Source organism: Bradysia coprophila (assembly GCF_014529535.1).
Source record: "Bradysia coprophila strain Holo2 chromosome X unlocalized genomic scaffold, BU_Bcop_v1 contig_185, whole genome shotgun sequence".
NCBI lineage: Eukaryota > Metazoa > Arthropoda > Insecta > Diptera > Sciaridae > Bradysia > Bradysia coprophila.
The window spans coordinates 995,986-1,021,833 of record NW_023503305.1 but is presented as its reverse complement, the minus strand read 5'-3'; the positions used below and the strand labels follow the sequence as shown (position 1 = coordinate 1,021,833).

The window sequence follows — 25,848 nt, the reverse complement described above, 5'->3', positions numbered from 1 at the left end:
CAATTTTGAGTATTTGTATGAGTGGACCAGCTGAAGCAAATTGATGTCTAAATTTCAATGACTTTGACTTTACATTATTGTGAATACTTGTATATTGTTTAGTGGCCATTTTGAAAGCGACTCTTCCGGTATTTAGTGTACTTTCAAATTGTCTCATGCCTGGACGGGTTTTATAAAAAGTTCATTGGTAAATACCGATCAGTTTTCGTCGAAGATTAGAGTTATTTGCATTACAAGGGGTTAGTTAACGAAAAAAAATATATCAACCATTCGCGAATGTTGCATCTGCAGGTCTACACCAACAATGTGAGGTAAAGCAAAACTGTCCATGGATGTACGGCAGCGTAAAATAAACCAGGCAGGTGCACTTCATTTTGGAAAATTCAAAACCCAGCGCCCCAAAATGAGCGGTTTACATTATCATGTCCGGAGGACTTGACGCAGTCTAACTTCCAAAAAAAGAACGAAGAAATTTTTTTGAGACGCGGCAACTATATATAGGCGAGAATTTAAGTTTCTTTCCTTTGGCCTGTATCACCACAAATCCTATTTTATCTTATTCGCGAGATGTTCAGGAACAGACCAGCAAGAAAATTTATCTGCCACATGCGACGCAGATTTTTTTGGTGAAATTTTGGTTGTTTCCAGTCTAAATTTTTTTTTGTAAAAATTATTTGGCAGATGATGAGAAAACCTAAGCCAGCTTGTTTGAACTAATTGGGTGTAAAATTTAAGTTTTGCGTAACGAAGCTGAAAGCGTCAACTCTAGCGATATCATTCATTTTAGAAATTGTATTTCAAAGACTGCGTCACACTTTTCTCGAAGAGATTTTTGTTGGGATAAAAATAATGAAACTGAATTTCATGTGGGAGCCGCTGTTTCCGCTTTCTCACTTGAGTAATTGTGCAATTCCAGTTCTTCATTCATTGGACTTTGAATTGCATTTTGGCTGTATTTGAGGCTTCTGCAGCAGTGTCTTATTTATCGGAACAATTCTGATGAAATGACAAATCATTGTCCGTCATCTGGATGTCCACAGTAAATAGGTTGCTTAATATAATTAATTTAACTATACTGTCACGCTCCTAGTAACCACTCTCAATTTCAACGGTTGCTTTACGATTTCTCTTCGGGTTGTCTCATTAAAAACATAAATTTTTCTTTCTAAATTTTATTTCGGAAATCCTTCGTACATCTAGAATATAACTAATTTACAACTTAAAAAATAAATTTATTATTTACATTTGATTGCTTTTAAAATAGATTCTGCCAAATCGGGTTGAGAATGAATTTATCGAATTGAACAATTACCCGTAAAATTTGACGATTTGATTAATCATAATAATTATGCTAGAAAAAAAAATGTGCCTCAATAGTACCACTACTCGTAAGTGTTGCATTGGCATTGTAGAATGGTAACCGAATTATACATTCTAATTTAGTAATGTTACCATTGACCGTAGATTAAAATTTTTATCATTAGCAGAACTATGACTGGATTGCAGACCTTCAAAAACTGTTTCGTTTAAATGTGTTGGGCTGAATCTCTTCAGATTTTTTTATCAAATACACAATTTTAGATTTCAGATGTTTTCACTAAATTCAACATATTTATTTGTAACAGATTTAAATGCTCTAACACCCTTAAGAACAATAGCGCTGAAATTACAGTCTGCAATGTATTGTAGACTCTACATTCAAGCATAGATAGTATCTCTTTGCAAAGATCCTTTAAAAAAATGATAATCCGCAATGAACTCAAAATGAAATTGCATGTGGTAGTCTGCCCAACTTTGAGATAACCGACCAGCATAACCGATATTTGGAATTAAGAATTTTATAATTCGCAAGGTTAATCAAACACAAGCAATCGTTATTCGTTCATAGCTCAACACATTCGTGGTCGGTGTTGCTCATTTACATTTTTCTAACAGGATTTTTGTAATAATTTACAATCGACCATACAATACGCCTGAATGTAGATTCTAATTTCAGCGTAATTTCTTTTAATTCAATCCACATTTCACGTACCATTATGTGCGATAGTTTGAATTAATAAGGCGTAAGACTATGACTGGTGGAACCTGTTATTGACGCCTTTCTTTTTTATAGTTTCTGTCGCCCATTTCATTCAATTTTATTTATTTGACCATTGAAACATCGTTTTAATTCCTAATAACCAGCAAAGGGTTACCGTAAATCGGTAATACAAAAATGGGCCCGGTTCATGGGTGATTTAATTGTAGAGCTTAAGTACTTAAACATATTATTCTGAGATCAATGAGTAGGCAGTCTATTTAAAGTTGCATTTGCAAATATTTCAGATGCTTCGCAAACAGTTCGATATCTGAACTTTAAGAATTAAGATTAACTTGTATGTCTGGTGCTCATCCAATCTAGAAGTCTAAAGAATCTAACGATTAGTGACCAGATTGAACATGTACTTCTTTTCTTTATTTATGGGTCCATATATCAAGCTCAAGAAGTGTCGTTATTGAGAAAATTAAGTACGACATGACTTCGGATGATTGACTAAATACTTGAAGAATATTGGAGTATTTTCAAGTATCCGTTTGGTCTGCCTTATTCGAAACAAAAAGTTACTTTTCACATGACTTGAAGTACTAATTGTCTGTAGCTCAGAACAAATCCCTTAATTCGTATGACCTTCTACTTTCATTACGAGTCCCAGGTAACAGATAACAGTTAGTTGAGTTAAGAAAAACAAAAGGATGAGATGCGTATCTATTCTTATACCAATTGCAGTTAATAAATCAATGATTAAAAGAAACGAAAAATTTTAAAAAAACGTAAATTTCGACTCGACTTACTTAATTTCTACGTAACTCCACTGCGTACATACTACTCCAATCTCTTTCGAATATGCTAGCTAAATCGCTTCGAATTGTCGACACACTATCATTCCGTTCATGTTCACTATCTTGGAGAATAAGACCAATTCCGGCAGTGTTAATAAAATAATCGCCCGACCAATTCGACGTCCCTACGTAAGCCGTTCGTTCAGTCACCATGTACTTGTTGTGATTAACTCGACCGAAGGGAATTTTCGCTTGATCTTCTGTCGATGGTACAATGAAACGTTTCTGCGGAAAAACAAACGGAGAGTATAGAGGTCATCCACAGTCAGCTGACACAAATCAATGTTAGCATTTTACCACTTGAACATCGACGCCGCTGTACGCATCCGATAGGGCTTCGATGGATCGCAAAAAGAAATCTTCCGATGGGGCAGAATGGTTCCACCACGACACCAACAGTTTTACGGATACTCGATTTTCAACAGCAGCGACTCTGAGTGCATTGTCGATGACTGGCCAGTACCTATTTGGGACGAAATTTTGTTTCAAAATTGTGCATTTGATTGCCGAAATACGGTAACAATTACCTCAATTTTGGCGTATAAATGGTCAACGGGAAATAATCCATAACGGCTATGTGGATAAATTTTTCGGCATTTTGTATTACGTTAAGTATTGCATCGATGTCATCTACACGGTATTTAGTACTCATTGGTGGTGGTGAACTCTATAAGAAGTCCAAAAAATTCGCAAAATCAGATTTTTTCATGGATAGTGCATGGATGACTGTAGGTTCATTGACGATCTATAAGGTCAAAACTTTCAATCGCTGAACCTATCCCGAGCTTTAGTTACTTGAAATTAACTTTGATTCCGGCGTGCTACAGCTGTGAAATTGTCTGCTCATTTTTTACGTCCTCGAACCGAACACTATTAACCATCGCGTTTCTAGGAGTTGTCGCAGTGACAATCCCAAAGCTCGACCACCCGTACCCATGACATACAAACCGATGGAAATTCGTCTTACCGATAAATACGTGTTGAACTTGACTTCATCGTCGAAGTCAATTTTGAGCGGTGTGCTAATGTTGTACAAGGAGCTGAGATTTTTTGGCCATACTGGTGGTATACGACTATCGTCCTTTCCCATCATCCAATAAACTTCGAAAATTTTTGCAACATCGCTGACTAAACAGGAGCAATTCGTAACGAGAACACCGAGCTCTTTAACCTGGAAGTTTAATTTTGATATTTTGAGTGTTTTTGGACATCCGATTTTTTAGTTGGTCAATCGAGGGAAAAATTGTGCCGTCAGATTGCTGTAGATAATCAAATTTTGACTTCTAAGAAGTTCAAAGACAAATTCGATATGTAATGCTGACCTGAGGTCCCACCACATCTCTATGTGGACAAAACGACGATTTTATGTGAAGGACAGTTTTTAAAAAAATGAAAACTCGTCAAACTGACAGTCAAAGTCAAAGCATATTACGCCAGCTCTTATATCTTTCGTATGATTTTCACCTCGGATAACCTCGTTTTCAAAATTTTTCTACCTGCGTCAAGGAGCGCCAGTCCATATTGGCGCTACCAACATACATGTGCTTTCCATCGGCAATCCACAGTTTTGTATGCAACACACCACCACCAACTAAACGTGGAAAATTAACTGATCGTACAATGGCAGCATTGCGCTTAATTAAAATTTCCGTATCTAAATTGGGCTGTTGTTGTGTCGGCGCACTTTGTGCTATTCGAATTTTAAGTCCTTGCTGAGTGCCAGCATTTAAAATTGACTGGAAGATCTTTTCACCCTGGAACAATTTGAATTTTGTCGGTTTAGTAATTGACTTGTGAGACCATTATGAACACGTCGTCACGTATACATTTGACTGTGTATACCATGATTTCGTGTTGTTCGATTTAATAGATACTTGTGCTACTAGAACTGGTATCTCGCTTCGAGACGAAGTAATTTCAATGGACGGAGTCAATGCGATTTTCGTATATTACCTGCCACGACGACGAATGATTGTAGACATCACCGCTTCTCAACGACCAGTAAAATGATGCAATGTCCAATGTGCTATTTGCCAAAGACAAAAGTTCGGACCATGCGTCGTATGTGCTTGGAAAATTTGGACTATCCGGGGGATAGACCAATCCCTCCGGTATACTTTCCACTAGTTTTATTCTGAAATTTAAAATTTTAATGAAATGGCATGGCGTGAGAAAATATTTTTACAGCAAAATTGACTTGTCGGCTCGTAATGCACGAAACACGCGAATGTATCGCAACATAAATATTATTCATAATGGTCGAATAGCATTTTAACCAACATCTCGGACAAATATTGACATATTTTCATTTGGTTTCTGTAATACAAAAAAAAAAAAACAAAGAACCAACCTGCACATATCCGAGCAGACATATGGCGTGCTATTTCCTTTGGCATTTGATGAATTTTTATCGTTATTATGTTCTAAGAGCGGAAGTAATACAACTAAGACTATGAGCGTTAATATCACTGTTATTGGAATGCACGACGGCTTACACCAACCACCATGACCCCACCTTGAGCCGCTGAAAATGGATTTTGTTTGATTGAATTTTGTCGCATCAAATTTTCATGATTCATTTTTTTCCTTACTTGTAAGCATTTTGCTGTTCCGATCGAAGCATTTGATTTTGATCCCAAAGCTCAAAGTCATCGTCACCGGCTGGAGTACTGTTTTCCAGAACGGTCTGAAATTGGAAATATTGTGCTGTTTGTTAGGACATTCATCAATCAATGATTCTGTATCTAATACACAAAAGACGATGGAATAGTATTTTTCCTAACGCAAAGGGATTCGCCAGCATGAGCCGGAGGCGAGTTCTGAAATCGAATTCGCTAAAAAAAGTCATTTAGTATATAAGGTAGGAACAACGTTTTGTTCACAAGTGGTACTAGATAAACAAATGTAAGTTGTGAATGGGGTTTGCCAATACCCTCTCTGTAAAGTTTTACAACCTTAATTTTCCTAGTTTGGTTGCTAGAGAGGGTATTGGGTTTGCACTATGCTAGTGTACATATTGAATTCTGCTGCCACTGTGTCTTAGATTTGGAGAAAACTTCCAAAATCTAATAGAAACGAGATATTCAGTATTACGTCAGTGAAGCATAAAATCCACGACAGTAGACAAGTTAGAGGATGTCTACATATCAAATCACAGTACACCCTATGTGAATGACTAATGCATGTGTGCGTGTGTGCGACAAATGAACCGAAGACGGTAATGTACTATTAATAGGATTTAGGTTCCTTCTTTAAATGTATTTGCATCGACCGCTGTCACGCCTGGCTTACCAATGAAAGTTTAAAACAGGTTCGGTCTATTGTCCACCCGGAGGACATAAAAATTTGATTTTCGTACTTCAACGCACTCATTTTCATATTATTTTGACATAAAATGTGAGTGCGTTTAAGACGAATTCGCCGATCGACCATACCTGTTCTAGAGTTTCATGGTGGTTTACTTGACACTGTCGTGATTAAACGTATCAGCGAATTCTTTCGATAACGAACTCAACAAAATCGCATGCGATTTCGGCCAGGGGTGATTTATAAAATGCCTAGATAGGCCTCGGTCCGTAGATCCCGCATCCGGACTCAAAGGTTCTGCTTCGGTAGTTACATTAAGCTATAATGGTAATGATACCCACGAGCGACGTAAGCTTCATTGCTTAAGGTGTAACAAACATTGACTTTTAAATGAATATGTCGCACCCGCATCTATTTGAGCATGCAATTCACTTAATCATTACTTTAGGGTGGTCAGTTAAAGAACCAAAGTTCTTTGTTGACGTTTCCTCAATTACTTTTCAACGAAATTCTTGTGCTCTGGTGATTGTAATTATTGTGAACTAAAATGTCATTGTCCCACTAAACAGGACGTTCATCCAATTCAATTGAAATTGAACATAAAGTTCTCATATAATCACAATTGACCGATAAATCAAACAGACCAATGAATAAATAAACTTCACGCCGAGCAATTACCATAAGGTGTATTCGTACGGTGAATCGTTAATCTTTGTGAAATTGTGAAAATGCATCTCCAAACAAATAACGACTGTCCAGTCCAGTGTGCGTGAATCGCCTGGACACGCTTAGACAATGTTTATGATATAATTGCCATCACTCCATTCAGAACCACGTAATGTTCAGTAGAACACTATCGATTACTATTGTGTTGTACTATGGCTATTCTGCATGCAATGTAATTAAAATCGGTTTGGTATATATACATGTAGTGAAATCGACATCATTTATTCACATCAATAGCTGGAGTGCTGGCACACATTATAGCGCACTGGATATCGTGTACCAGCATTGACTTTTAATTCTAGACGACTCTATTTTTACGGTATACAAGCTATTCACTCAATTAGTATCTCATTAATAATGACAATGTTAATCCATCAACTTGTTGATATTTCTGAATTCTTTGTTGCTTCAGACAATAATAAACACTCACTGTTCTACTAGAAGCTTTCGATCCATTGGCGAGATTTAGTTTCATTGTTTTTCTCTCTCTTAAATGTTAATAAAGGCTACACGTATTCCCAGTGCCTTTGTGTCGATTTATTCATTCAATTGTACAAAAGACAATCGATATAATACCTTTGAAGGTAATTGGTTTGAATGCACAAATTTGTGATAAAAAGAATGAACTGTCACTTGAAGTTAAGCCGGTCAGAACAGTTCGACACTTATATCCGACTGATGATAATTGTCCGACTGACCAAACAAAGCAGCAAAAACCATATTTTCTTTTATCGCAACTGCTACAAATGCACTAATGTGTACTTTGAGTTCCTCTACGACTTGTTAATGGTAGAAAAACATACGGGCAAATTGTTTTTCTACTACACACACAACGTGGAGTTTTATTTTATTTTTATGTTTTAAATGTATGTTACGAACACATGACAAGCACCACATCAGTTTTTCGTATAAATATAACTGTGTGCCGATGTATACGTGTTTTGTTTACAACGTTTACAACTCGAAAGCGATTCAAACGTTGCCATCGATACTTTCATGCCGCAGAATTACTTTTTTGATTGTATGCTGTATACTCGCAGCCAAAGCGCGCATATTATTCAAAGCATAAATCATTATAAATTCAGGAGATGGGACACATGATAAAAATGAAAGATACGGCCAGTGGATAGAATTGGAAACATGAAATGGGTTTATATACGTTATGTTTGACCGAGTGATAATTTATTATCACAGTTAACCATTTGTTCATATTTTATGCATGGAAAGGTTTTTCGGTTGTTACTCGTGAATTCAGTAAATTTCTAGTGAAAATGTTAGGCTAAGGCTCGCCTATCATCCAGGATTATTATATGATGGAACGAATCATTCATGCTGGATGTGTGCAATGGATGTTGAAAAAGAAAATTTATGGCGTCAACTTACACTACGATTTACAACTGAACAAATGGAACAGTTAAGAAGGCATCCCATGATAATTATTTGTATCCATGGCGTTAATAATTCAAACACTCAAACACTATCCGGTATGTAGTGAATGACACTGGTTCTGTATTCTTTATTCAACACTACACATAATTACTCATCAGTGTGCTAACGATCATAAAATTTTCTTCAAATAATTCTCTCTATAGGCCATTTCAATTTTACTCGCTATATAGCAAAAAAAAATCAATTTGAGCTCAATCAATAAGCGATTGCAATAGCCAGATCAATAAACAGGTTATGGTATAACTAATTTGTATATCTATTGTCAGGATGCACTTTATTTATTGCTCCGTATAATTCTGCAATCGACTCAACTCTTTTATGTAGAATACACACGACGCCTGTTTACCTGCAACTAAAGCGAATATTGAAATTCAAAGTTCGTGAAGTATAGAAACTGTTGGACGAATGAGGGGTAGAGCGTTGAAGCGTTGCTGAATTTAACAGAACTTTAATATTTAAATGTTCCACTCATTCTACCAATCTGTATTGACTTTTGTTGCAAAACAAATATGTAAACAGCGTTGAGTTTACTGTATTATTCATAGTGGACAAGAAAAAGAATGCGAGGAAAATGTGGTCGGTTTTACGATGGCTATGATAGGCTAACTACGTTCGGTTCGCATTTTCACACTTTTCTGCAGGATCTATACGATTTGTTCGCATCCCCCCTCCGTTTCCGAAAAGTGTGTTCTTGGGTTTTCTAAAATTGCCGAGATATCGTTCACGAAGTCATACGAAGTTACACTATACCTAAAAGGTATTAAATTTTTGATTTACCATTTTCATTGGGATTTATGATAATTGCGATTACGATTTGTAGCGTCCTTTGAGTACAAAGATCTGAGAGTCGTTATTGATTGGTCGTTCGTTTACATACTTTAATTGGTAGTAAATTATTCAATTTTCATCGACTGCATGGCATGGCCAATTATATATTGTATGTTTATGTTTATGGGCAAATTAACTTCAGAAGAAATTTAATTTTTCTGTAGCATCTACAGTGAAATTTCGACACAAAGTTGCTTGTTCGTCTTCAATCAATACATACACAATTTTTGCTTGTATGGGTGGGCCAGCTAAATTTCACTGACGTCGACTGTATTGCGTATTTTTTGAACTTTCACGAAAATTGATCTAATTTGTCATTCAATTTCTGAAAGTGGCCTTAACGTCCTTAATGTTCAAGGATTATGATATATTACTCTTTTCAAAAGTGTTGGAAGAGGTGATTTCAATCATTTCACATAAATATCCACTTACGACAATAATCAAATTGACAACATAATGACATACGCTGCACTTGAATTGTGTACAATTCGATTTAAACGGAATTGCGGTAGACAGACTGAATGCGAGTTAATAACGAGGTTGGGTAACACCACGAGTATTAGGTGTTACCTTATTTCCCATTCATCGATTTCAAATTTAATTTCATACTGTCGGCTTTAATCAAATTTTATTTATTTACAATGTTTTGATTTCCAATTTTGTTTTTATTTATTTATTTTCATGTTGTGCTCTATAAAGGGGCATGTACCTATCCGGCCTTCGGGTCTACTTTTGATGGATTAGAGTGAAATTATGTTCAATAAAAATAATAATAAAAAGTAATTTGAAATAAAGCCAAAGGCCGACACAAAACATCTAGCCGGTGTTACACAGAATGTTTCTTGGAAACTAGAGCCATAACAAGTTTCAAAAAGCTCAAGTGAAATGTCAAATGAATGAATGAAACTCAATATGGATGCGACATTTCAATTGGATGCTATTCATTTACCATCACTTAAAATATATTGCTCTGTTTCGTGTTGGCATTTTTAAGGATCTGAAAGAACTGGCAAAAACACTCCTGAGTTAATTTGTGGCTCCAGCTAGGTTTATGATAGCAAGAACAGCTTAGATACGAAATTGGGGTCATAAAAAATTATCTTCACACGATCTATTACGCTAGAAGGCGTCTAACTTTGCCATGAACCTTAGGGGCTGAACCTTAGGGGTAAAAACTTTCCCTCAAGTTTTTCAGTAAAATGCCTTTCTTGGTAATGGGGTAAATGACGGAAATAGTATTTCTTGCGTTGTTGCTTGCGATCTCGCCTCGATTTCACACAAGAAGGGCCATTCTCATCATTTGTCCCCCTGGTAAGTAATATGCTTTATCTGTCTAGAACGATAATCTCGAGCTTATCCCTCTAGGGAGTTTTTGTTTATCTCGACATATCTGTTCTCGACAGATAAAATATGATATGCACCTATTGCCAGACTGTTATTTTGACGTGTAGGCATTATGGCCCACGCCTTCGGCTAGGGCAATAATGTCCTACACGTCAAAATACCAATCTTGGCAACAGATGCATAATATATATTATCACATGCGCGCGGTGTTCGGCTGTCAAAATTACTTAACTAGAAGTTTAATTCAAAAATTACACTTCAGTTCTATGTTGTTGTCTCGTTTTCGCTTATGTGATAAAATAGAGTACACACTTGTCACTATCAGTCTCGGCAAGCCTCGACCTCTTCGTGACAAGTGTGTAATATATAATGATAGTGCCTGGTACAGAGAAGTAATTTTTTTAACAGATAGTTTCAAAGAGTGATTATCAGAGCCCATTTGTCGGAGATATATAATTTATTGAATAATGAGATGACACAATTTTTTAATTGTCGGAACCGCTATTAACTATACTGCAACAACCATTTTTGAAAATGATTACTGGCACGAATATTCTACATCCTTATAGGTTTACTTTAGGATATCGTGCTACCAACCATCGTATTACTGATGAACTAACAACTAACATCGCCATTATGTTTTTTTAATACTGATGTGTATACAGCATTATTTGCATGTCACAGAATATTATATGTATCGGTGCGCCGCCGGTACGTAAATATATATAAAATTCAAATATAAACAAGGACTTGTTGATGAACGACATTTTCGTTTTTACTGTAGACAATCTTAAGAATATCCATAGCGTTGTATTCTTATGGCAAAAGTTTACCTTTAATTTTTGAATAAAAAGGGCGTAAATGCCGTAAAAGTTTCAGTCCATCACAAATTCTGACAGTTTTGTTCAGGACATTTATATGGGGTGAGCAAAGCATATATTCCGACTACCACCTCATAAGCATGGCATGGTATAAAATCATTATTTTATCGCCGTATTTACATCATGAAAAGTTAAACCTTGACCCACCTATCGAATCTTTGTATCGAACGTTTTATGATAACACGCATGGTTCGTTATATACGTTGTTTGTATTGCTCTGTTCAGCTTAAACTAAGAGTCTGTTATGTTGATTATGGTAAGATATTCCTTTTAACTTATTTAATTGAAAATAAGTGTCGGAACAGACACGCCGACTTCCAGGTGCCAAGCACCCAACGAGAAAATCAGTTGAAAACATTGAGTTAGCTGAAATTTTGAAGGAAAGTTTGATACAAAAGCTACTATCACATTAAGACATTTCACCTGAGCCCACTATTTTACAAATTCCATTATCAAATACTTAGGCTTAGCTCACTAGCGCGTGAGCACTCGACTGCATCTTGTTCATCTTCATATCGTCATTATATTAGTCATATGAAGCAAAAATTTTAGACACCTGCAAAAACATGCATTTTAGATCTAGATGCGAAAAACCATGAAAAAATGAGCAACATTTATTCCGTCAAACGTTAGACGAACTGAACTTCAGTTGCTGAAGTAGGTAAGAGAGCGAGACACAAATTTTTTGGTAGATTTTCGATACAACTTTTTAGTCTTTCGACACTCCTAAAACTTCATAATACTTTCCACTTCATATATAGAAACGACAAAAACGTCGAAAAAATTTCGCTCACTCCGCTAGCGACTACGATACAACTACCATTCTTTGTTAAAGTTATTGCTCAGCACCCAACGGACTAAACGAAAGTCGGCGTGTCAGTGTCGTAGTAATTAGATAATGGACTCTATTTTATATAAAAATATTTTTACAGATGTGAGAGACACTGTCAAGTTTCAGTACCCTATTTAGAGTACCACTCATGCTTGAAGTGCGCTGCTGAAAGTCTTACGCCAGAAGATACCCTAAAATGTTTGTAAATACACATGAAATGTACACTATGATTGAAAATATACGAAATGTTATGAAAACGCAACAGAAAATAGTGTTCTCAAAATTATCTATTTGATTTGAAAAAATATATGAAATGTTCTGAAATGTGGGTCCCATTATTTCTTGTCACGACCGATCAACCGATTCAGAATTACGTGGAAGGAAATTCTTAAGGTCATGTCCGAGGATGAACAATATAAATGAACAATATATTTGATAATTGATAAAATTGATATTTGATAATTAACAATCAGCATATATCTAAAATTGCATAGCAAAGCCGTAATTTACACGATTTGCGGTATCCTACTGTTATATTAGACAGCTCGGTCGAGTGAGAAGTTTGCGACCTAACAAAGCAAACCATACATTAGACAATAACGACGAGTGTGAACGAGTAGCGGTGTCTTATTGCAATATTAGACAGCTTGAAAAAATCATTCAATAGTAGATTACATTGGATGCTGCGGAGGTAGTTCATTACATGAGGGATCAATTCTGTGATGCGAGCCGAACTCACAAGTGTGGTTTTAAGCAACAAGCTTTGGAAACGGTTATTTTGACAAGTGTAGAGTTTGCATATCCGAGCCGAAGGCGAGGTATGCAACTACACGAGTCAAAATAACCGTTTCCAAAGCTTGTTGCTTAAAACCACACTTGTGAGTTCGCGAGTTCACAAAATTGATCCCTCATGTAATGAACTACCAAGCAGCATCCAATGTATGCTGTTTTATTGCCTATTCACCCGGAATATTGTTGTTACGAGTACATTTTTCCACCCAAGGACCTGACAGTTCAAAACCAAAAGTGTTCAAGAAGACACTTGCAGATTCTTGAATACCATAAGATTATTCTAAATTAATGTATAATTTCACAACATTTATGTCGCGCTATTTCATTCACTGCCAGACTAATAATAAACACAGAAAATACCGATAGCACAAAACCAAAAAAAAAATCTGTTGTTGCATTGTAACGTTTATAAACGAATCTAGTCCAAGGCTGTATACTTTAGGGTCTAGTCTGCTCATGAAATCGGCTCACACTTCTTCACAACATTAATCCCGAAAGCATCACTGGCAACACTACTGTTTTGATGACATGTTGACAAACTACTTCGACTGTTTTGTTTTTGTGAAGTGCTAGATTCATATTTTGCGTAATATTTGTCGATTTTGGTGGTGTTACAATAAATTTTGCTGTGAAGTGAAGTGAATACATGATAATAAAAGTAAAAGTGTTGAGCGTTTTTGAAAATAAGTGAAAAATGCAAAAGTTAAAATTGTTTGGCCATAGGTGTTCGTCGAAGTTGAAAAAATTGAAATTATGGATATAGACAAAATGGCCGTCACTTATTTTTGTGTTTTTTTTTAAGTTTTTAATGAATTTGCTTAGATTGGTGTGCACTTAATTCAAGTGACAAAGTTTGTGATATTAAATAGTACATTACTATACGAGTGAAGTAATTTGATATCTCGTATCCAGATGAGTAAAAGTATCCGAGGGCTTCAGCCCGAGGTACTTTTACTCATCGTGCTACGAGATATCAAATTATTTCACGTGTAAAGTATGGCGTTTTACTTTACGAGCGAGGGAAAGGGTCTTCACTAGTGAGGGAAAGGCCACATTACCTCACTAGTAAAGTAAATAGTACATTGAATGACAAGGGGCGAAAGTAAAAAAATTCAACCGTGTGCGAGAGTTGATGCCCGCGCCGAAGGCAAGGGCCTCAATCGCACAGGTTGAATTTTTTTACTTTTGCCCCGAGTCGTTCATACTATTTTTTTGATACCAACATCGAAAGTTGATACGTATCGCAAACAGCAGAACAAAATGTTGAAATATGAAGGCATTTAGCCAGAAAATGCGGGGGTCCAGGGGGCGGCAGCCCCCTGGTATATCAAAAATTTAATTATTTAGCCATCACAACAATAACACACACCAAAATTAACAAATAACTAACAAATCATTAACAACAAAAAGTATCAACTTCGTATGTTAATTTTTTTGATACCAACATCGAAAGTTGATACTTTCGCCCTCGAAATCCGGGGCGAAAGTAAAAAAATGCAAGTTATGTGTTTGAGCGGGGAGAAAGAAAGAATACATAAAGCGAAAGTCAATATACATAATGCGAAAGTCGACTACATAATGTAATAGTCGACTCTTGTCAATAAGTGTACTGCGATCAAAATTGAAATAAAGCGTGCGCCAGTGCTCTTATTGAAATTAACATACGAAGTTGATACTTTTTGTTGTTAATGATTTGTTAGTTATTTGTTAATTTTTGTGTGTGTTATTGTTGTGATGGCTAAATAATTAAATTTTTGATATACCAGGGGGCTGCCGCCCCTGGACCCCCGCATTTTCTGGCTAAATGCCTTCATATTTCAACATTTTGTTCTGCTGTTTGCGATACGTATCAACTTTCGATGTTTGTATCAAAAAAAATAGTATGAACGACTCGGGGCAAAAGTAAAAAAATTCAACCTGTGCGATTGAGGCCCTTGCCTTCGGCGCGGGCATCAACTCTCGCACACGGTTGAATTTTTTTACTTTCGCCCCTTGTCATTCAATGTACTATTCAATAAGAGCACTGGCGCACGCTTTATTTCAATTTTGATCGCAGCACACTTATTGACAAGAGTCGACTATTACATTATGTAGTCGACTTTCGCATTATGTATATTGACTTTCGCTTTATGTATTCTTTCTTTCTCCCCGCTCAAACACATAACTTGCATTTTTTTACTTTCGCCCCGGATTTCGAGGGCGAAAGTATCAACTTTCGATGTTGGTATCAAAAAAATAAATTGAGATGTTTATAACAGTGTAATCTAATTGTCAATAGTACATTGAATGACAAGGGGCGAAAGTAAAAAAATTCAACCGTGTGCGAGAGTTGATGCCCGCGCCGAAGGCAAGGGCCTCAATCGCACAGGTTGAATTTTTTTACTTTTGCCCCGAGTCGTTCATACTATTTTTTTTGATACCAACATCGAAAGTTGATACGTATCGCAAACAGCAGAACAAAATGTTGAAATATGAAGGCATTTAGCCAGAAAATGCGGGGGTCCAGGGGGCGGCAGCCCCCTGGTATATCAAAAATTTAATTATTTTGCCATCACAACAACAACACACACAAAAATTAACAAATAACTAACAAATCATTCAGCAATAAAAAGTATCAACTTCGTATGTTAATTTCAATAAGAGCACTGGCGCACGCTTTATTTCAATTTTGATCGCAGTACACTTATTGACAAGAGTCGACTATTACATTATGTAGTCGACTTTCGCATTATGTATATTGACTTTCGCTTTATGTATTCTTTCTTTCTCCCCGCTAAAACACATAACTTGCATTTTTTTACTTTCGCCCCGGATTTCGAGGGCGAAAGTATCAACTTTCGATGTTGGTATCAAAAATGGTTATTTTCATGCTTCGGGGCCGAAAATGAGGCCAATTTTTCGAATTTTCTCGGGTTTCCGGCCCTCTGCATGAAAACTCACATGTGCACCTGTTTGGGACGGTTGATTTAAGGCACTTTCGCTTGTAGACCTCACTTCGTTCGGCCTACAATCCGCGAAATTGCCTTAAATCAATCGTCCAAAACAGGTACACAAAAGAAGTTTTCATGCTTCGGGGCCGAAAATGAGGGCAATTTTTCGAATTTTCTCGGGTTTCCGGCCCTCTGCATGAAAACTCACATGTGCACCTGTTTGGGACGGTTGATTTAAGGCACTTTCGCTTGTAAGCCTCACTTCGTTCGGCCTACAATCCGCGAAATTGCCTAAAATCAATCGTCCAAAACAGGCACACAAATGACTATTACCAATGCCAAAATAGCAACATTATTTTGGGAAAATAATCAGTCAATGGAAATGTACCACCCAAAAGGTGGGACTTTGTTATTATAATTGTATTTTTTCCTGTTTTAGTTCAATGAGGGTGAAACCGAATCCAAAGTTTCCTAAAGCTCTGAGAAATAAGCTCGCGATTCAGATTTTTCTGCTAATTATGCAATTTCGTTTTAATAAACCCTTCTTCCGCTACATAGAAACTGAAAACTGAAACTGACTTTGTGGCCTCTTCAAACGAAAACAAATTGTCTTTTATGATTTAAGTGAAGTCGAGCTTTTATCGTTCAAATCAGATATGTTTCCTGTAGTTTTGAATGCAAAATAGTTTATTGTATCACAAGGACTAAGAAAAAAGTTCTTCTACTTTACATAACCGGGAATGAAACCAACATATCTCGTATTCCATAGAGCTCACACAAAACCTGTTGTGTCGTAACTTTTTCTACCTAATTATGAAAATGACTAAACGTGCCATGTTTCATATGGTGATAAGTTTCAATACTCGGAACCGAAACTTTCTTCTCTATCGTGACAATTTCATTTTTCATTTAATGGTTCTATTATTACCCTGTAAAGGGTTTCAAGAATTACAAATTCTCTACGTTTTGGAAAGTTCAATTTCGACGATGATATTTTATTCTCATTTTAATAAACTTTTGAGGACGGATCGCCATTAATTACACTGAATTAAATAAGTAATTGAATTCGAAGTAAGTAAAAGTGGAACTGAAAGCGGCGGCACCTGGTATAGTTCTCAACCTGGTTTTCAGTTCTCTTCAAAAGTGCTTGGTGCTTCGAAGGCTGTTAGATTAAATGTGGTTTTTGTAATGCTTGTAATACCGATCGGTGAGTACTATTGGTCAAAAATGAAAAAATTTATCTGAAATAAAATAGAAAATTGATGATGCAAATCAGCAAAAATATTTATCAAAATAAGTTGATTAGAGATTTTGGCATAGTATTTTGCATATAAGTTGAGTAAATTTCAATTTGCAGGCTATAGCTCAATTGCATAAATCTGCATGATTCTGTATGATATGGGCTAGCTTATGCACTAGGAACACGAGCTCTAGGGTGATAGTCTCATTGATCTACTATGTTCTCAACTAGTTTATTTTTTGAATGGCGTGTTGTGTTATCAATTAATTTACCGTTGCTATAACTCATTCACATTTAACTCAGCTGGATAAATTACCTTTCGTTATCTGTCATCCACATTCTTAAAAAAACCGTATGTCAACTGCGTCACATTATACTTCTTTTGAGGAATTTTGCGTGACTAAATATTTCAAACTACAAGGTGGAGATTTCATGCTAAATTGAAACTTCTTTTCTCGGAAAGAGTGTATTGTATGTGCATACACCATACACCAAGTATTTGTTTCTGTAAAAAAGGCTTACAGAGGGATTCTTTTGAAAAACAGCCTACCGAAATCGGACGCATTTTCTATAGGAATTTTTTATATGTGCCTAGAAAGGACTTCGACCCTAGTGGCCAAAACCACTTTCAAAAAAATTCTTTGAAGTTTGTGTGGCTGGTCAAAGGTGAGCAAAAACCGAAAAATTGCAATTTTCTTACAAAAATTGCTCCAGTTACACGAGCCGTACAGGGTCGTGTGGGGTGTCATTAGAAAGGTAATCACATGTACTATTGAGCCGAATAGGGTCTTATTGGGTTTAAAATTCATCCACACTGAAATATGTGCAGATAAAGTTTTTAACCGAAGACGTACACTGTTCTTACTGAAATTTCTCGAGGTACACAAAATGTACATGGTCGTGTGCGGTATCATTTGAAAGGTAATTTTATGAGCTTTTGAGCCAAATAGAGTTTTATGTGGTTTGGATACATATGCGATGAAAAAGAAGTTGAAATGTTTAAGTGTCCATATTTCATCATAGATGCGTCCAAACCACATTAGTCTCTATTTGGCTCAAAAGCACATAAAATTACCTTTCAAATGATACCCCACACGACCATGTACATTTTGTGTACCTCGAGAAATTTCAGGAAGAACAGTGTACGTCTTCGGTTAAAAACTTTATCTGCACATATTTCAGTGTGGATGAATTTTAAACCCAATAAGACCCTATTCGGCTCAATAGTACATGTGATTACCTTTCTAATGACACCCCACACGACCCTGTACGGCTCGTGTAACTGGAGCAATTTTTGTAAGAAAATTGCAATTTTTCGGTTTTTGCTCACCTTTGACCAGCCACACAAACTTCGAAGAATTTTTTTGACAGTGGTTTTGGCTTCTAGGGTCGAAGTCCTTTCTAGGCACATATAAATAATTCCAATAGAAAATGCGTCCGATTTCGGTAGGCTGTTTTTCAAAAGAATCCCTCTACATGAACTTGACAGCAGGTAATATGTTCCTGCCTACACTCATTAGTCCTGGCCCTTGTGTTAGAAAAGTAGCGTCGTTCGCCAAAAATGTTCTGAAAAAGTCGATTAACGAAGAAGAAAATTTGTTTCACAACTTTTCATTACCAATAATATACGATAACTGAAAAGCTTGAAAAACAACGTAAAACGACCGGAATGATACAAGGGACTGAACTACATATATTATCCGTATCTTCTACAAAATGTATTATCATTGTAGGGTTTGGGAGTTTCAGCCCGAGCGGAAGGCTGAAAAAGATAATGAGCAGAATTTGAAGCCTTGATAAAAAACGATTCACCATCACCATGCTAACTCCTCAAACATGTCTGGGATAACTCTTTTTTTATGTCCAAATACCGTGGGAAAAACATGACAATCGAACAAATTTGGAAAGGTAAGAAGTACTACAGAAACCACCTCGAATCTCAAAATCTAGCTAAGAGAACCTTGAGCACCTTGATCATTCCAACACTAAACATTTTCCTACTAAAAAAACACACCAAATTCTTGCGATATGGGTACTAACACATGACTGGCGCATAACAACCTTATGGGTAGAGTAAAATTTTCTCCGGTTACATGATAGATAGCTCTTTGAAACTCTTTGAAATTTGATTTGGCTAAATATTTTTGTGGATATTGATGGACAATTTTTAATGATTTCCTATATATGTAGGTTCCTTTCTCCCAACTGAAACTGGCGGCACGAGCTCCGCTACCGCTACGTTCGTAACAGTTTTTCTATCGATTTAACGTATTGCTTGGCTTTATCAATCAATCTAATTTTCAAACTGTAAGTAATTGTCTCGTCATAGGTTGAGCGTTATAACGTTCATATCACTCGAAGAATTTATAATATTTGACCGACATATTTTATGTATGCAAGAAGGGGAGGGCAAACTAAAAGAAAAATGTAAACATCACGATTTTCATTGTCCATTTACTAATTCATTTAGTTGTACAGAGTTTTTAGTAGTGTCATGTAGATTGTTCTATTTACGTTACAATTTTGTTGGGTCTGACATTGAATATAGTTCGAACAGCCTCCATACACTCAACCCAGTGGTGTTAGTTTATGTATAAAGGCTGCTGTCTAGCTTAAACGATTATTTGATTTAGTCCCGTAAATGTTAATCCCAGTTTTGAAATGAAATTGCAAGTAGTAATCAGGCTTGTCTTCACAATCTCAGTCATAATCGGACAGTATATCGTAAGTAAGATTTCTCACTCCCCTCAGTGCTCATTCTTTGGCTGTACTGAAAGCTGTCACTCAAAAACAAAAGGCTTCAACGTAACAAAGCACATACCCATGACCTTAATTCTCTATTCTATTTTTATGTTAATTCAACGTGATGGAAACTCGATGTAAATTTCGTAATATTCTAGTTGGTAATAAACATTTGATTAGCTTAATCAATTTATTACCACGTACGTAATTAATTACTTTGAGTGTAGCGATATAAGCAAGGGTGAAATAATGAAACTTTGACGGACTGTTCATCATCTTGATGTATCCAATGTTGTTAAAAGAAGCCAGTTAAAAAGCCATTGTTAATTCGGTATGTAGTTTTAAAATGTTGTATTGAGCTTATAAAGACGCTTTGAAAAGCCCATATCACAAACGGTCAAATGAAAACTACTATATTACAAAGACAGCATCTATGTTAAAAAATATGAAGTAATAGATTTTGTGGTGAGCAATTTTATGATTTATCAAAAGGAAATAAAATTTCGATAACCTGAAAGTTTCAACTTGAAACAAGTCAGCCACTGAAAATTTCTATAAGAGACCTGAGTCTGAACTTCTAAAAATATTACTTTTGCGGTGTGAAATACCAAACAAAGTTCCAAACATTTACATAAGTTATTTTACGTGCTTCTGGTCGGTGAATGCAATTTTTTGAGGTTTCAAATTTTTATTATGACTAGTAAGAATACAGCACTCCCCTTCGGGTCGGGCCATAACGTCCCCACTAGTCAAAATAAAAATTTGGAACCTCGGACGTAATGTACTGTTACTAATTAAGCTCACGGAATATGAGTTTTAACAATCAAGTCAATGAAGTAATGACTCATTTCCCGGATGTGCATCGAGCAAATTTAATCATCGCTTAAAATTGTTGCGAAGATTCTTAATTTCAAGCAAAAATACACATTTCTCACCGAGAGCCGATGTTTGTAGTGGTTGAAAAGGTTTTTTGTTGCATTGCCGACGACACTTGTTGACGGTATCAACACTTCACTTTGTTCACGAAATGAAGCTGATCTGGAACTACTGTATCTTGTTCGGGAAGCATCACTGTTGCTAGTACCGGTGCTGGTGCTACTACTACAATGGCCGGCAAAATTATTGTACTGCACATTCGACGAATTATTGCCATAGCTAATATTGTTGTTCACTTGCACTAAGATACTGCAGGTTTGAGATGCAATTTGAAACAGTCCTTCCTGTAAATTGTGATGAGGAGGACGACTACCAATGTGTATGTAATCCCACAATGGCATAATGAATTCAATAAATGTTTTTTTTTGCTTTTGTTTTTAGAAAATGACGAGGAGAAAACACCTGAACGAAATCATATTTTCTTTTTTGTTTACTTTACACCCAGGCAAGGTGTTAACTTGACTGTTAATCAATGTAAATTCACCGACGAACTAAAACTGAGTCCTTCATTTCGATTTCGATGTCATTGATCTAACGGTATTTTTTTATTGTAATCAGACGTCTGCGCAAGAAATCGAAAAAAAAACGTTTATATTCTACTATATACCATGTGTACACACACTTTCTATAATTTTATTAAGAAAGAAATAATCATTTTCCTCTGATTAAATTCATTTTCTTTTCGCCCTCTATTCAATGGAAAATATTTATCATGATAATAGTGTGGTCGGAATTTTCAATTAAAACATGTTTGTATAATGACGTCACCGTTCTTTTTTTTCCTTGAATGAAGTTTTTTTTCTATTGTGTAAGTACCCCGGTCACGCAAGGGAAATTACTTTTATATTTGAATATTGCCCGGTTGTTGTTTCTAGTTCTTTTCAGAAGTTTTGACCTATTTTCTTTGTATAAATAATGAAGGGGGAACAGCAACGTTTTTTTAAAAGGTGAACAGACCCAGACATTGAATGTGCGAGCAATATTCATTTTTGTTTCGAATAATATATAGGTTAAAGGAAAGGGTTGATATTGGGAATGTAAATTCGTTTCCATTATTTATTAGCTGAAAATGCACTAAAAATTTCCTGAATAATACCGACGAATGTCGTGGGACGAATGAAGGTTTTAATTCGTATCTATTAATTTACATTTCTGATTTAGAGTTCATATTCTATAGACTGATTTTGTAAGCGGTACTGCGGTACCTATATTCATCGGTAGAGCTTGAAGGATTTTTTTTTAAATAATCGAATTCGTTACATAATTGCAGTGGAAATTGTTTTGAATGATGTGACTATTGTGTTTAGCTATTGACGAGGCAGGTCACATGTTGTACAATGTATGGTGAATATTTAGAACATTTAACAATTTTGTCGTTGTGTAACCTTGACTTTCTCCCCTAGTTATTTAATTTTTCTTACATGATACATGAGTCGAAAACCGTACTTTTCATGTTTCAATCACTTCTTTCGAAGCCCTCAGCATGTAAAATCCATTACATAACTCGGTATAAAAGTTGAAAAGTCTCGTTTTCGTTTGTTTATTGTACACGGCTTCGCCTCGGAACAACGAAAACTCTACTTTTCAAAGTTTTATCCCTTTATCTTAAGATTGAGTTGAGTTGCTTAATTAAGTTTTATCAGGACGGCTTCGCTTGTGCTGTAGGCATAATTGTAAACCATACATAAAGTGGGAAATGGTGGAAATAGAATTTCTTCCTGAATGATGTCTTTGTATACGTTTAAGAAGAAAGCTATTGCTTTGCATGGAAAATTGCAGACAATAGGAAGTAATAGGAAATAATGACCAGACGTGATTTGTTACTTGTGTTGGAAATATGTGAAAACTGTCGATCCGAAGTGAGTTTAGATGATGCCAATAAAGGTTACATGAGGCTGAAGGTACTCGTATTAGTTATGCGGAATTGATGGACGGAAGATGAGTTATAAAAATTTGGTTAGAAACTTCAGAATGTAATAAAGCTATAATTCCAGGTCCAACTGATTTTCGACCTATTCCGAGCTCGGGGAAAGGAAATTTTAATAAGCTAACCTTGACAAGATGAATCATATTTTCGCGTGTACGTTACTAAGTTTTGCATTGTTTTTCTTTATTATGAAAACAGCAAACCCAGCCACGCAGTTAAACCATTTGTATCGATCGATTTACCACTTGACTTTAGCCTGACATTTCCATTTAAAACGAGAATTTTTTTTTATTTTTCCAAGACATTACAAATGGATATAAAGGCCCATTAAATATGTATTATGGATATTTTTTAGGAACATTAAATTTTATCTTTCACTTTTATCGAAAGTTTTTCATATTTTCTTTGGTACGATAACGAAGGCCAAACGACGCATAATACAAAGTGTTGTGGTTTTCGACGTTGAAACGTGATAAATATTGCTATTTAGCACGCAATGTCATCAGTCACATATCCATTATGTGTTTGTTCATTGATTAGTATCGTGTTGTTATTGTTGAATCGTAATAATGCCAATAAAATGATGATTATTATGGAAAATGGACATAACATCCAATCCATAGAGAAATAAATTTTGTCGTTCGATTGTCACTCTCCTTTTTACTCGATAAACACTACCGCGTCTTTGCCTGAGAAGGTCAGGGAACATAATTTGAAATCGCTTAGAACTGCACTTTTGAATAATTTGCAAGATATTGCGGGAGAAGACTACTTCATCTCTCACTTAAATTTGCAATGCAGGTAGCATGCTTATCAATCTCAACTCTGGCTTGGATCAATAATCTCAAACCTCCAACCTCACAGCACAATGCTTCTTCCCTGATTCTAATTAATAGAAAATTATATGAAAACTCAATCTGTGCAATCTCACCTTCTAGTCCGCCATCAAATCATTTGGGAAGCACGGACGTAATGTACTACCACACTACAATTTAACTATTTTCACGCACAAAATTGAATTACAGAAACAAAAACAAAAAAACTCAAACGAAAATGTTTGCTCTGAAAATTTTTAAGATATCCCTCGCGTCCTTCGCCTTTAATCAAATCATGTCGTAAATTTTATAGGACATTAAATACACATAATTGTATATCGACTCATACAAATATTTGCTCAGTATTTATGTACGTATTTATCACGAAATTGTTGTTTAGATGCAGTAAATGTTTAGTATGGACGGAAAAATATGGAACATGCAATGAAATGAATTAGTAATTAAATTAACAGTCAATAGAGTACGAAAATCACCCATTTTCGTGTTGACAGGTTTGTAATAGAGATTTCATTTGCTTGTTTAAGTGGGGACAATTATTTTCCATTGCAATCGTAACAATATCCAACTGAGGATAATCAATTAAAAATTGATGAAAGAAATGAACCACATACTTCCCGCATTTCTAGGGTAAATGTCGATTTTTTTGGGCACTCCTCATCACGAACTATCATTTTAAACATAAAGGTACCTCTTCCGGGTCTAGCACTGTCAAGCAGAGAGTGATTTGCCTAAACTCAACACCAACCCATTACATGAATCAATAAATTTCACAAAAAAAAACGTCACGCTATTTTGCGGATTTTCGATACCCCTTCGATACTCCGTTGCCACACGAAAAGAGTCAACGTTAATTCCAAATTTGTAGCAATCGACACGTTTTCTCGAACACCTCAATCCCCCGAGAGGTAAACGTTTTATAATCATGTACCAAGATTCGAGAAATCCCAATGGGAAATAGCAAATATTGTCAGTAGGTAGCTTTAGTTTCATTCATAATAAGTAATTCTTTCACTGGAGTCCGGTTTTTAAAGTCATTTACCCCTCGAATGCGACGGGGCGACTAAACTTTCGGAGTAATGGATATATTCCGATCCAGACTACAAATACGACTCACTTTCCCGCCATAAGAGTGGCAGATTTCAAGCTATTTTTGTTTGAAGTTTAATTAGTCAGAGTACAGGTCATGGATTGATTCATATGCAAACTTCATATTTTATGGGATTGTGAGTCTTAACTAAGGTTACACTTTACATGGTGCCAACTTTACTTGGTTCCATTTGGGTAGGTTCATAATATTCTGATTCCGATAGCTCGCAATCAAGTACTCAAAATCTTAATCCAGAGGAACAATTGGTGAAGAAAAGAAGTTTTAAAAAAATTTTATATTCTTTTCTATGATGTTCATTTAGAAAACAGATGTTTCTACGAGCAAATGGATGTTACAGTTGAATCAGAGATGATAACGAAGAAGCCCTAATCTATAGAAAATCGCTAAAATGACGTTCTGACTGTTTTTTTCTTCTTCTTCATTCCTTCATCTTCAGCACAACCATTTGTCTAAATGCTTAACGCAAAAAAGTAACATCACATTACAATTCCCACGAGCCAGTCATTCCTCGTGATTCAATCAACGTCTAACATTTATTTTAAGTATGCCAGGAATGTATCTACAAACAACAAAAAAAATGTTGTTTAATGGGAGACCATTATTTTCTATACGTAACAGGTAATCAAATCATTATCCTTTACCACCTTCTTCTTTCGTTACAATTTTATTACACATCCATTCAATGGTGAGTCATTTTATCGCGTGGACATTATGTTCAATATTTGGTATAACATTATATTGTTCCCGTCGCATCGGATGGACTGCACATCAAAGTATGTTTATTATATCGAGTCGAGACATATTTGTTAATCTTGTCGAGGACTCGTACGACGTTTTCAAGAATTGATTTTGTCTTTTAATAGTGCGTAGTATGATTCAAGCAGAACCAACATGACGGGATGCATGTAATAGATATTGTCTATACGGTGTATACATAATAATCAATATCGTGGTGCGTATATTCTTGGGTTATAGCGGGTGTACCCATCACAATTTCCATTCAACATCGGCAAAGAGACATCAACCCTAACATTTTGGTTTTAGAATAAGGAACTGTTGGACTGTGTTTGTACGTACGAGTGGAAAACATG

At 35.8% G+C, this 25,848-nt stretch overlaps 1 protein-coding gene across 5 annotated transcripts; it reads right to left on the bottom strand.

Moving 5' to 3' along the window:
* Positions 1-2,727: 2,727 nt before the first annotated feature.
* On the bottom strand, positions 2,728-21,242 carry LOC119068457 (5'-3' exonuclease PLD3-like). 5 transcript variants are annotated; one of them, XM_037172038.1, is made up of 9 exons: positions 8,296-8,513; positions 5,472-5,566; positions 5,231-5,404; positions 4,834-5,014; positions 4,377-4,634; positions 3,848-4,051; positions 3,408-3,547; positions 3,178-3,343; positions 2,728-3,105 (listed from the first exon to the last, which is right to left on the bottom strand). In XM_037172038.1, the coding sequence occupies exons 1-9, from the start codon at positions 8,341-8,343 to the stop codon at positions 2,833-2,835; spliced, it is 1,539 nt and encodes a 512-aa protein (XP_037027933.1). In that variant the 5' UTR covers positions 8,344-8,513; the 3' UTR covers positions 2,728-2,832. The 5 variants fall into 5 exon arrangements, with proteins under 5 accessions (XP_037027933.1, XP_037027934.1, XP_037027936.1 ...); XM_037172039.1 differs by lacking the exon at positions 8,296-8,513 and adding an exon at positions 7,343-7,829; XM_037172041.1 differs by lacking the exon at positions 8,296-8,513 and adding an exon at positions 7,113-7,145.
* Positions 21,243-25,848: the final 4,606 nt, after the last annotated feature.